The sequence below is a fragment of the Scyliorhinus torazame genome, chromosome 9 (genome assembly GCF_047496885.1).
Source record: "Scyliorhinus torazame isolate Kashiwa2021f chromosome 9, sScyTor2.1, whole genome shotgun sequence".
NCBI classification, from domain to species: domain Eukaryota; kingdom Metazoa; phylum Chordata; class Chondrichthyes; order Carcharhiniformes; family Scyliorhinidae; genus Scyliorhinus; species Scyliorhinus torazame.
In genome coordinates, this window is record NC_092715.1 from 63,414,954 (window position 1) to 63,428,484 (window position 13,531).

Genomic DNA, 13,531 nt, shown 5'->3' on the forward strand with positions numbered 1-13,531 from the left:
CTGGCCATGGCACTGAGGGAGTCCAGGAAATGGAGGGGATTGGTTCGGGGGGGAGAGGAACACCGGGTGCCGATGGCCTGTTGTTGTATGTTGCGGATCCAGTGGAGGGGATGGCGGAGGCCATGCGGATCCTTAGGGAGTTTGGGGACTTTTCGGGGTATAAACTCAACGTTGGGAAGAGTGAGCTCCTTGTGGTGCACTCGGGACCAGGGAAGGGGGATAGACGCGTTACCACTGAAGAGGGCGGAAAGGAGCTTTCGGTACCTTTCAGTAGCTAGGAGTTGGGGGGCCCTGCACAAGCTTACTTTGACGCAGTTGGTGGAGCAGATGGATGAGGATTTTAAAAGATGGGATATGCTGCCACTCTCACTGGCGGGTAGGGTGCAGTCGGTAAAAATGACGGTCCTTCCGAGGTTTCTCTTTGTGTTCCAGTGCCTTCCCATTTTGATCCCCAAGGCCTTTTTCAAACGGGTAAGCAGGAGCATCATGGGATTTGTGTGGGCGAATAAGACCCCGAGGGTGAAGAGGGTGTTTCTGGAGCGTAGCAGGGACAGGGGGGGGTCTGGCGCTGCCGAATCTGTGTGGCTATTATTGGGCAGCCAATGTGGCGATGATCCGTAAGTGGGTAATGGAGGGAGAGGGGGCGGCGTGGAAGAGGTTAGAGATGGCGTCCTGTGTGGGCACGAGGCTGAGGGCGCTGGTGACCGCACCGCTGCCGCTCTCGCCGACAAAGTACACCACGAGTCCGGTAGTGGCAGCGACGCTGAAGATCTGGGGGCAGTGGAGGTGACACAGGGGCGAGGTGGGAGCCTCGGTTTGGTCCCCGATTCGGGAGAACCATCGGTTTGTCCAAGGAAGGATGGATGGGAGGTTTTGGAGCTGACATCGGGCAGGGATTAGAAGAATGGGGGACCTGTTCATCGATGAAAAGTTTGGGATACCCCCGGGAAACGCTTTCAGGTACATGCAAGTGAGGGCGTTTGTGAGGCGGCAGGTGAGGGAATTCCCACTGCTTCCGGCACGTCGGATTCAGGACGGGGTGATTTCGGGTGTATGGGTTGGAGAAGGCAAGGTTTCGGCGATTTATCAGGAGCTGCAGGAAGAGGAGGAGGCCTCGGTGGAGGAGTTAAAGGGCAAGTGGGAGGAGGAGCTTGGGGAGGAGATAGATGAGGGTCTGTGGGCTGATGCCCTGAGTAGGGTTAATTCTTCTTCCTCTTGTGCCAGGCTCAGTCTAATACAGTTCAAGGTTACTCACAGAGCGCATATGACAGGGGCGAGGTTGAGTAGGTTCTTCAAGCTGGAGAGGATAAAGTTTGCCTTTTGAGGGTCTGTGCAAGGGTTCCTCAGGCGGTGGCAACCGTTCCTAGACAACCGTTCCTAGACTATCTCGCGGAGTGTTAGGAGGAGGTCAGCAGCAGCCCAGGGGCGGGGCGGGGCGGGGCGGGGGGGGGGGTTCTCTTGGGGTGGCATTTGGGTTAAGGTGGTTTTTTTCCCCCTATTTGCACTTCTTACTGTTATATGGGGGGTTACTGTATATGGGGGAAATCCAACGTATAATTTCTACTTGTGTTCTTGTTGCTTTAGAACTTTATTTTTGTTGGGGGGGGGTTTTGTTGAAAAACTTGAATAAATATATTTTTTTTAAAAAGAACTAAATGCCATTAAAGAATCAATACCTTAAGGAGGAGGAGGTGGGAAAGATCATTGAATTTTTTTTTAAAGAGTACCTAATTCTTTTTTTCCAATTAAGGGGCAATTTAGCACGGCCAATCCACCTACCCTGCACATCTTTGGGTTGTGGGGGTGAGACCCAGACAGACATGGAGGGCAGGGGGGAATGTGCAAACTCCACACGGACAGTGACCCTGGGCCGAGATCGAACCCGGGTCCTCGGCACTGTGAGGCAACAGCGCTAACCACTGGGCCACCATGCCACCCTTGGTGGGAAAGATAATTAACAGAGAAAATTGATTGGATGAAAAAAACCCTTAAACTTTAGAAGCAGGACCTCCAAGAATAGAAAACCTCAAGTGGCTGCCAATTCTCCTGCTACCAACTCGTGCCCCTCTCTTCTCACATCCTGCCAACCTTTTGCAATGCTTCAGAAATATGAAGAGGGCACAGAGATTCAATCACACAATAAGATTCACAGTCGCAGAGTTTTACAATGATTGAGCGTGGAGCCACGTGAGTATAATGGAGAGTTGCATGGGTGCAACTCCAGTTAAAGCTAATTGCTCAGAAAGTGAAGAGTGACTGCAACAGCTTAAACAAGGATAGCACTAATTAGGTAAGACGAGAATGTGAGCTTAATATTGTTTCACTATTTAAACCTCAATTAAAGCTACCTAATTAGAAAGAAATATATCAGCAAATTTAAATCTAGTAAATGGAAATTGCAACTATTGTTAATACTGCAATAGAACCTCCTTACACTTTGATAGCTTTCATCCAGCAGCGGAAGACCTACATACATTAAAAGAGCTCTTCAGAGGAAAGGAATGAGGAAAGTAGCAGATAAAAATCTTACCTGCTTATTGTTGTCACTGCACAATTTCTTGATGGACACAAAGTGCCTAATTTTCCTATTGATGGTAGACAAAGTACAGTTACACCCCTGAGCATCGGCAAGCATTTGATAAAAGGTTGGAAATGGCACTTTTGGGGTTTATGAACATCAATGGTGAAGACATTTTTTACTGATTCACTGATGGAACTATTCCCTAGGATAAGCGATTGCCCACCCAACCATTCACACTGTCAGGGTTTTGTATCCTTCTATTTGTCCTCAGTCTCTTTTGTCATTATTATGACGTGAGAGCAATTCAACAGCATTTTTGAAGCCCCTCTTGTCACAATATTGGGCCCTGATTAAATGTACACCATTCTGCTGCGATTAACCCAATCTTTGGAATGCTTGATGTGTTCCTCTGAACTTGCTCCATCTACTATTTAAACACTGGTTTATGGGTGAATGCCTGTTAGTGATATGTAATAATATTATGGACTGTAATTTCCAGAATGTATTTGCTACACAGAAAAAAATGTGTTTCTCAATACTTTAGCAGCTATAGTTGCGTTTTACAATTGTGTTACACTATAAGGGTTGAACTTGCAATTAGCAAAGTTTGTATACCACTGTGCAAAGTGCTCACACCATGGTGGAGCCTGTATTATTTTTGCACGACCATTAACTCCCTTGCTGATTGGAAATTGTGTCCTGTACTGTGTTATCAGCATAACGCCAAATTATTGGTCCACCCTGCACTATCGGGTCAATTTCTCTTGGCTTTATCAAGTGTGAATTTTAAAGAGGAAAGATGAAAACTCAAGAAATTTGAACGGATGCACATTATGATCTTGCACCAGGCCCCCAGGTATTTGATTAGATCCGGTTATAGATCAATGACTTTTTTTACAAAGTAGACAAAGTTTGTGATTCAAGACACTTGCTCAGTGAATAAAGCCTCAGGACTCCAAGGGTTTTGAACAAACAAAAATAAACTTTACTGTACAGGTCAAAAAGATAAAACAATTTGAAATATCTATCTTGTACTCTAGCTTTGTACTCTAATGTGAGGTACGCATGGATTAACAGGTGAACTATGGTCGAACACATCACATTGTACAATTAAATAGGAAACGCAACCAAGATAAATCCCATGTAATTAGAACATAGAACATACAGTGCAGAAGGAAGCCATTCGGCCCATCGAGTCTGCACCGACCCACTTAAGCCCTCACTTCCATCCTATCCCCGTAACCCAATAACCCCTCCTAGCCTTTTTGGCCACTGAGGGCAATTTAGCATGGCCAATACACCTAACCTGCACGCCTCTGGACTGTGGGAGGAAACCGGAGCACCCGGAGGAAACCCACGCAGACACGGGGAGAACGTGCAGGCTCCGGACAGACAGTGACCGAGCAGAGAATCAAACCTGGGACCCTGGTGCTGTGAAGCCACAGTGCTAGCCACTTGTGCTACCGTGTTGCCCATTAACATTATCAGCATCCCACCCAGACATCTGGGAGTCAACCAATCTCATTGGAACTCTGGGCACAATCTAACCAAACAAAAGTCAGAGTCCGTTCTGGACGGGATTAGCAAGGTTGTTCCCAGTGCTTGTAGCGGCACTCTGTTGCTTTTTGGGCCCCAGTGGGGAACGACCCTCGCAAAGCTGTACTTAGCGTTGATTCCTGCGCTGAGGAAGAGCGCCTCAAAGCAGGAAGAGATCGGGACATCATTTTTAAATGGCCCCCCGATCTCTTGACCCCCCCAAATCGATCCCCAAACCCCCCTCACCTGTTGGGGGGTCCTCAATGGTAAAATGCCAGCTTGGCACCTTGGCACTGCTAGCCTGGCACCCTGGTAGTGTCCCTGCCAGCCTGGTACTACCACCTGGGTACCCTGGTAGTTCCACCTGGGCACACTGGCCGTGCGCATGCGTGGCCACAGACATGGAAATTCTCCGGGCCGTATTGGCAGCTAGAGCCGGGTGCTCTACGCTGCCGTCCTGCTAGCCCCCAGCAAAACGGGGAATCGGTGGCCGTTTTGCACCATTTGTTCAGGCGTAAACCGATCCCACGCCGGCGTGGGGACATAGCCCCAGAATCGGAGAATCCAGCCCCAGGTTAGATCTCGTGAAGTGTAACGGCCGTCGGAAATCCTGGGGGTGGAATCCATCGGCCACATCCTGTCCCAATTCCGGCGGGACGCAGTTGGTAGATTGTGACCTTTGTTTCCCTCACAAAGAACTCCAAACTTCTCACTTTTGAAGATCCCAGCCCCTGAATTCCATCAAAGTTGCACCAACTTGACTGCCTCAACGGGTGCGCACCTCCCAGTTTTTAATCTCCTCCTGAGGCTTTAATCCCTTGGATTTCTGAGCCTGGACTCCAGACTCTACTTACTTGCACAGTTCCAGCTCTTTATTAGCCAGCCAGTTTACCTGGAGTGGTACTGCCCCTGGATTTCACCAAGCTCCAATATCCCCATCTGTACCAAGGTATAAATGGCTCCCAGGGTCTCCCCTTCTGAGCCCTAACCCTTGTTATCAAAAAAGGTGGTGATAACGACATCACAATGATCCTTTGGGATCATACCCTGTTCCCAGCAGGCCATGATTAACTCATGGAGCTCAGTATATAGGGCAGGGCCACCATGTTTCAAGTCTTCGAGTAGAATTTCATCAACTCCGCGGGCTTTGTTGCTTCTCATCTGATTGATGGCTGATTGATGGCAATCAGTTTCCTCCAGGGTTGATCTTTCACCTAGTCCTTGTTTGACTGGCTGTTGTTGGACGTGGTTGATGGCAGTATCATGCACTATCCACTTGGCATTGAAGAGCACTGAGGAGTGTTTCAAAGTGCTCCGACCAGTGAAGTCAGTCGAAGACTGACTCCTTGCTGACACGTAGGTTCTTGCCATCAGTGTTCACTCAGGAAAAAGATAATGTTGTGGAGGAGAATGCTGAGCCCCAGGCTAATAGAATAGATGGCATTGAGGTACGTAGGGAAGAGGTGTTGGCAATTCTGGACAGGCTTAAAATAGTTAAGTCCCCGGGACCTGATGGGATTTATCCTAGGATTCTCTGGGAGGCCAGGGAAGAGATTGCTGGACCTTTGGCTTTGATTTTTATGTCATCATTGGCTACAGGAATAGTGCCAGAGGACTGGAGGACAGCAAATGTGGTCCCTTTGTTCAAAAAGGGGAGCAGAGACAACCCCGGCAACTATAGACCGGAGCCTCACGTCTGTAGTGGGTAAAGTCTTGGAGGGGATTATAAGAGACAAGATTTATAATCATCTAGATAGGAATAATATGATCAGGGATAGTCAGCATGGCTTTGTGAAGGGTAGGTCATGTCTCACAAACCTCATTGAGTTCTTTGAGAAGGTGACTGAACAGGTAGATGAGGGTAGAGCAGTTGATGTGGTGTATATGGATTTCAGCAAAGCGTTTGATAAGGTTCCCCACGGTAGGCTATTGCAGAAAATACGGAGGCTGTGGATTGAGGGTGATTTAGAGATGTGGATCAGAAATTGGCTAGCTGAAAGAAGACAGAGGGTGGTGGTTGATGGGAAATGTTCAGAATGGAGTACAGTCACAAGTGGAGTACCACAAGGATCTGTTCTGGGGCCGTTGCTGTTTGTCATTTTTATCAATGACCTAGAGGAAGGCGCAGAAGGGTGGGTGAGTAAATTTGCAGACGATACTAAAGTCGGTGGTGTTGTCGATAGTGTGGAAGGATGTAGCAGGTTACAGAGGGATATAGATAAGCTGCAGAGCTGGGCTGAGAGGTGGCAAATGGAGTTTAATGTAGAGAAGTGTGAGGTGATTCACTTTGGAAGGAATAACAGGAATGCGGAATATTTGGCTAATGGTAAAGTTCTTGGAAGTGTGGATGAGCAGAGGGATCTAGGTGTCCATGTACATAGATCCCTGAAAGTTGCCACCCAGGTTGATAGGGTTGTGAAGAAGGCCTATGAAGTGTTGGCCTTTATTGGTAGAGGGATTGAGTTCCGGAGTCAGGAGGTCATGTTGCAGCTGTACAAAACTCTGGTACGGCCGCATTTGGAGTATTGCGTACAGTTCTGGTCACCGCATTATAGGAAGGATGTGGAGGCTTTGGAGCGGGTGCAGAGGAGATTTACCAGGATGTTGCCTGGTATGGAGGGAAAATCTTATGAGGAAAGGCTGATGGACTTGAGGTTGTTTTCGTTGGAGAGAAGAAGGTTAAGAGGAGACTTAATAGAGGCATACAAAATGATCAGGGGGTTAGATAGGGTGGACAGTGAGAGCCTTCTCCCGCGGATGGAAATGGCTGGCACGAGGGGACATAGCTTTAAACTGAGGGGTAATAAATATAGGACAGAGGTCAGAGGTAGGTTCTTTACGCAAAGAGTAGTGAGGCCGTGGAATGCCCTACCTGCAACAGTAGTGAACTCGCCAACATTGAGGGCATTTAAAAGTTTATTGGATAAACATATGGATGATAATGGCATAGTGTAGGTTAGATGGCTTTTGTTTCGGTGCAACATCGTGGGCCGAAGGGCCTGTACTGCGCTGTATTGTTCTATGTTCTATGTTCCTGGCCGGGGGGGGGGGGATCAGTGTTCCTGGGGGGTGGGGGGGGATCAGTGTTCCTGTGGGGGGGGGGGGGGGGGGGAGCTTTGATGTGTTCCCAGAGTTTTTCTGGATGGACTCAGTAGTGAGATCAGGGTGTTTCAGTCCGGTCTACAAGGTTCCTTGATATCTATCTATGCAGGATGGGGTTTGCAACTAACTGGCTTGAAATAGTTTTGCTGGATTGTTACTGGGCTGGTTCAGCTTTGAACACGTAGTATAACTTTGAGTCGTCTGTATGACAGTCAGCACAAGGCATGACCCTAGTAAGCAGGATGTCCTTTAGGACAAGCTGACGCACCAAGTTGAAGTCTATCAGGTGCCTGTGTTTAGAGTGGGGATGCATCCATGTGGTCTTGAAGCAATCTTTTTGTTGAAAGGAGGTGTTGGTTATGGAAAGCTGCTTTTACATAAGAACTAGGAGCAGGAGTAGGCCATCTGGCCCTTCGAACCTGCTCCGCCATTCAATGAGATCATGGCTGATCTTTTGTGGACTCAGCTCCACTTTCCTGCCCGAACACCATAACCCTTTATTCCTTTATTTTTCAAAAAACTATCTATCTTTATCTTCTGCACAGAGTTCCAAGAGTTGGTGTCTGCATTGCAGTTTCCAACTCCATGGTCACCGAGCATACCTTTCCATGTCAGACTGACACAACCAAATCTGGGGTTTAAATCACAAAGGCCAACAACCTTGGAGGGACATTTTAGTTGAGTTCACAGACATCAGTGTAGAGCTTATTTTGTCAGCTGGGTTAGCACTGGGGCTTGAACACTGATGAGAGTTGCAGGATGCTGGTCTTGAAGGGGGAGGCACAAGGACATGATGTATTTTGAATGGCTGATTGGCAGGTTTAAAAATTTAGTGGTGATAGTCTTGTTCACCATGAAGCTGACACCAAAGAGACAGTGTACACCTTGAAGTGGCCCTCACTTCAAACTGTTGCATCAATCCATAGAATAAAATTCATAGAATCCCTACAGTGCCAAAGGAGGCCATTCGGCCCATTGTGTTTCCACTGACCCTCCGAAAGAGCATTCTACTCAGGCCCATTCCCCATCCCCATAGCATCGCCCATTGATCATGACCAATCCACCTAACCTGTACATCTTTGGACACTAAGGGGCAATTTAGCTCTGCTACCTCCCCGTATGTTGGTACTGAGGGGAGGGTACCCTGTTTCTCCAACACAAAATTAGTGTTTGTACCATTTGGCCTTGTATAAATTCAAAAAAAAATTGTTTTCATAAAAAGATAAGGACAAACAATTGGCCAATCAACCCAATGTGCACACTGTGGGAGGAAAGCAGAGGACCCAGAGGAAACCCAGACAGACACGGAGAGAATGTGCCAACTCCACACAGACAGTCACCCTAGGCCAGGATCGAACCCAGGTACCTGGTGCTGTGAGGTAGCAGTGCTAACGATTGTGCTGCCATATGTGTTTTTTTCTCTCTGAAAGAGCACCCTACCTAGACGCATTCCCCCATCCTATCCCTGCAACCCCATCTAACCTGCACATATTTGGACACTATGGGGAAGTTATTTAGCCTGGTCAATCCACCTAACCTGTACATCTTTGGATTGTGTCAGGAAACCCACGCAAACACGGAGAGAACGTGCAAGCTTCATGAGGCAGTTAGCGAAGGCTAGAGCTGAACCCGGGTCCCTGGCGCTGTGAGGAAGCAGTGCTAACCACTGTGCCACCGTGCCAGTGTTGAGTCTTTCTAGCTCATGGGCCATCAGAGCTGGACGTCTTCGAGGGTGACAGTTATCATCAGAATCGAGCATTGTTCTCACGTTCCAGCTGAATGAGTTTCAGAAATCTTGGGCCAGATTCTCTGACTCTGAGGCTAAGTGCAAAGGATCTGTGGCGTTTTACGTGTAAAACACCAGCGGCGCCCCCTCACCAATGCTGCGACCAGTGAAGGGAGAGCAGCTGCGCCACATAAAACTCCCGGCCTCCACAAAATAAACGGCCGGGGAATGGCTGGGTCTGTGGTCGTGCATGCGCATGGCGTCGACATGCAGTGGTTGCGCCGTAAAACATGGCACCGGCCGTGCGCGGATCCAAGCTGCCAGATAGTGCCCCACTGGCCACCCCTTGGTCAACCCCCACCAGTCCCCCCAGCCCTCGCGGAAGCCCCCCCCCCCCCCCCCCCCGGCCAGCAGCACGGCTCCCGCCCGACTGTGGCGGTGCTGGACACAGTCCGCAGCCGCCACGCCGGGTTTCCGCTGAGACCAGAAGTGAACCGCGCCGTCGTGAACTCGGCCCATCGGGGGCGGAGCATCAGGGGAGCGGCTTCAGGTGATGTGCTGAGGCCATCCCAACGGATGATGCTGTTTCGGAGGGTGCAGAGCCTACGTAAACCTGCGTCAAACAGGCGGCGCCCCCGATTTCGGCGTCAAAAGGGATTCTGCGCCCGATCGCCAATTACGAAATCGGCGTCGGGGAACGGAGAATTCAGCCCCGTCTTCTTTTCCCACTTTTTGTAGTTAGGTTCAGGGTTTTCTTGTCTGTCGCAGTTTAGCTGCTTTAAGAGATTCCCATTGACCAAGGCAAGCCAACCGGCTGGTGGGGGGGGCGGGGGGGGGGGGGAAGAGCATTTGTTTTGGCCCCTTTTCTGGACATCACATAGATGTCAGCTCTTAGCCAATTTGACTCTGGATACATAGTTTGCACTGGATAAAGGAAAAGGTACAGGCCCTGCCAACCTTCAGGCTGTAGTGCTGAGGACCTCTGCTCTAGAATGAGCTCCAAAATGGCTCTGTCCATTTTGTCCTGAGTGTGGTCAGGCGATCCATGCCACTCTTACAAATCAGCCCAGCTTCAAGGATTTATATGGGTTTGTAATCTGTATCACACTTAATAGAGGAAAATTGAACATGTCACACTCAATCACAGGTACTCATCACAAGATTAAATTACTACAGCATTGAATGAAGACAAAACCTGATTCTGAATATTGCAGCAAGATTAATTGCTTCGATTCTACTGTGAAAATTCTGTGGTGTTCAAGACAATGACCGTTATTTTCCCTTCTTGTATTCCAGCACAGAGAGCAGTGTTGCTGCCACATAGAGAACAGCAATATTAAAACTTGCCGAAGGAAGACGTTAATATCATTAGATTAATAATTGTAAATGTAAAATGTAAATGTTGCCACAGTCCCAGAGGACCAGAGGCTGCTCTCCTCTTTGAGATAGCGCTGATTGACGGTGATTTAACCTGAGGGTCACCACACCCCAGGCGAGGGGCAAGGTTGAGAAGGCGGGGCCTTCATGAATAACCTCACCCGCTACGGGAATTGAACCCGCGCTGTTGGCATCGCTCTGCATTACAAACCAGCTGTTTAGCCAACTTAGGTAACCCACCCCCTCTTAATAAGTAACCATTAGATGAAGAAAGATTTACAGACTTGGTATCTGTCCTTTGCAAGTTTATCAGTAATTCAACAAGATCGCTTTGAATAGGATTGGAACTTTTAAAGTTAAAACTGAAGCATTCTTGCCGTTTGCTCTGTAAGCGCTAGGGGCATTAAGTCCAGATGTTATTTTATTTTTGTTTTTCTAGGTGCCGTCTTGTTTTCCTGGTTTTGAATAGTGATACTTACCCTCCCTGGCCTATTACAGGTGTTATTGTTACATCTTGCTGTATACTATCTCCTGCTTTCTGTCTTGCATAGTACATTCCTCGCCATTCCTGTAAAAAACATCATGAATTATTTGTAAATTTTGGAATATCTGAGGATATTATTTTGTACATTTCTTTGCATAGGTTTCCTTCAACTATCAGAAATACCACTCAGCACTCTATAAAATCTTTTGTATTCAGCGACCCATTGTACCAGTTTAAGTAATGTTCTAATCGTCGCTTTTTATGGTGGTCTGGAATCCATACCATGATTGTAATATTTGGTTGCTAATCTGAACTATCCTCTTCAGGCATCTGCTCAGGTGCTATTTGTGAGGAAGTGGCCTAAATAATTCGGGATATCAATTACAGTTCAACGTTGCAGATAAATTGGCAGCTTTTTGTAATCATGAAAATTAGAGACATTTCATTTCTCAAGTATTTTGTTGCTGTGGCCTAAGGAATTAATTTTGCCCATGATTGAATCCAGCCTATGAGCAGTAGGCCGAGGCCAGGCATGTTCTCAGTGATGCTCCTGCCTTTGCCACTGTGGGCTTTGTTGAAACTATTCATACATGTAAACGAGGTAGCCTAGAAATGGACCATGACCATATTTGGGTGCATGCGGAGCGTTGTCATGAGCGGAATCATGTGGAGGCGACAGGGGTCTCAGCCACTGACTGGAGAGCCAGTGAGATCCCCGTGTCACGTCTTTTTGGGAAGGTTACTGTATCTAGTGTCACTCAGACATGAGTGATGGCAGTAAGTTGAGTCCAGCGAAGCCGGAGCCGGCAAGGGGAGAAGGAGGTTCAATTGCAAGACAGGAGTTTGACTGTCAGTAGGCACTGGGTCCCTTGATCAGATACTGAATGAACGAGGTGACTTTGAATAAGGGATCTCGGAGAATCTGCAAGAAAACACACCAGGGTTTGCTCATCATGCTACCCACATGGCCTAATGGGGTATACCAGCAGCGGTGGGATCGAGGCCCTTAAGTCGGCATTAATTTTCCACTCAATGGCCTCAATTGGTGACATGTATGGACCTTGCTGCCCTGGACTTAAATCAGATGGAGGCAGGAAGGTGGCGGGTTCACCACCACCCTCCTATCCCATTAAATACATCCCACCCAGACCACAAGGAGGGTTCAAAACTCTGCCCTATGTTCCTGAATGGTGTGGCCCAATGTTCTTCAGATACAAGTGCTCTGGCTTCATTTCAATGTCACTGGCAAATTGCCAAGTACCCATAGCTCAAGAGGACTTGATGGATGGGGCTGAATTTTACTGGCCCCCGTTGGTGGGTTTGTATGTGGGAGATATTGTAAAATTCCTGGCATGGCCTTCCTGCTGCTCTCCCCTGACCTGTCCACAATTTTAGACGAGGCAGGTGAGACCTAGGGTGGTCTGCCTGCCCTCCTGGCAATAGAGACCAATTATTGGCTACTTAAGAGCTGTTTCCTGCCAGGCCTCAATTTTAAGGGAGGAATTCAGGGGCAGGGGTGAATCCTGGCAGGTCAGCATGCTTAGGCCTTGGGAAGGATGAGTGGGTGGGACACCGTGCTCAACGGTCTCCTCTCTGCATTGGGTGCCCTACTCCCAAAGTATGCTGTATCGTCGGTGCTCCCTGAACCCCTGGCTTCTCCATCACAACACCCCCCACCCACCTTCCCCGGCCTCACTTCCCCTCCCCACTGTGAGACCTCACCCACACTTACTTGGTCTTGGATTTCAGCCGTAGAATCTGGGGACCAAGTCCTGACCACTGCTGCTGCTGGGACTACAGAGGTTTTGGTCAATCTAACTGGATGACAGTTCTTGGAGGCAAGACTTTCACCAGCCGATTAACATCCAGGGAGTGTTAACTGATTGTGGAACTGCTGTGATTGGCAGGGATGCATTCCCACCTGACTTCTTGGGTGATTGTGGGGAAACTGAAACATCTGGAAAATCCTCCCCCCACGTTTGGCCCACTACTAACCCTCAGCTAAGTGTTGTAGGGGAGTGCTTAGTGGCTTCCTGTGAATGTGAAAGGTATTGTATAAATGGAAGTTCTTTCTCTCTTCACACAATTGCTACAGCGCAGAAGGAGGCCATTCAGCCCATTGTATCTGCACCTCTTTTATATTGGGTTGGAAATCTAAGCCTGGAATTCCACAGGTGATCCGTAACAAAACTTGACAGCACAGCTGAGAAGAGGCCTAAATCATGAAGATAATACTGAGAGACAAAGAGGACGTCTGTGGACCTCTGGAGGCCATTTTGTCTTCTCTAGATTTTGGTATCAGACAACCTTTGGATCAATGCAGGAAGCAGCGAGATATAAATGGGACAGATGGGATCTGAGATGAGGGAAAAGTGAGCATTTTATAGTAATATAATGCCAAAATTCCATTTAATATGAAAGTCTAAGATTTGCATAATTGTTTTGGAATTGGGATTTTGTCCATTTTTCTGTGAATCTGTGGCCTTGTTTCTAACTGTTGAGCATCAAACATTAATGAGTGACAAACAAAAAGGACACTGAGCTGTTGGACAAATATAAGCATTTTTACCCTTTGTCTGGAAGTAATCTCGACAGTCACTGTATCAAGAAAATGTAATATTTAAACAAAGATTTGACATGTGCAGATATGAAAACAAAGAGTGTGACAATTAATTGCCAATGAATATACTTTTGGTTGAGGAAAGAACATTGGCCAGAACATGAGGAAAACTTTCTGATCTCTTCAAATAGCAATAGGTCCCACAGCCTTGTACAGACTGGATTT

The 13,531-nt window shown here is 47.8% G+C and overlaps 1 protein-coding gene across 3 annotated transcripts in view; it reads right to left on the reverse strand.

The window, feature by feature from the left end:
- The window catches only part of pde8b (phosphodiesterase 8B), a 642,529-nt gene that overhangs the window by 73,417 nt on the left and 555,581 nt on the right, over positions 1-13,531 (reverse strand). For all 3 annotated transcript variants that reach the window (XM_072516021.1, XM_072516020.1, XM_072516019.1), the window contains exons 9-10: positions 10,742-10,830; positions 2,531-2,585 (exon numbers count right to left, since the gene is read on the reverse strand). In XM_072516021.1, the coding sequence (XP_072372122.1) occupies positions 2,531-2,585; positions 10,742-10,830 (144 nt within the window). The remainder of the gene's footprint in view (positions 1-2,530; positions 2,586-10,741; positions 10,831-13,531) is intronic.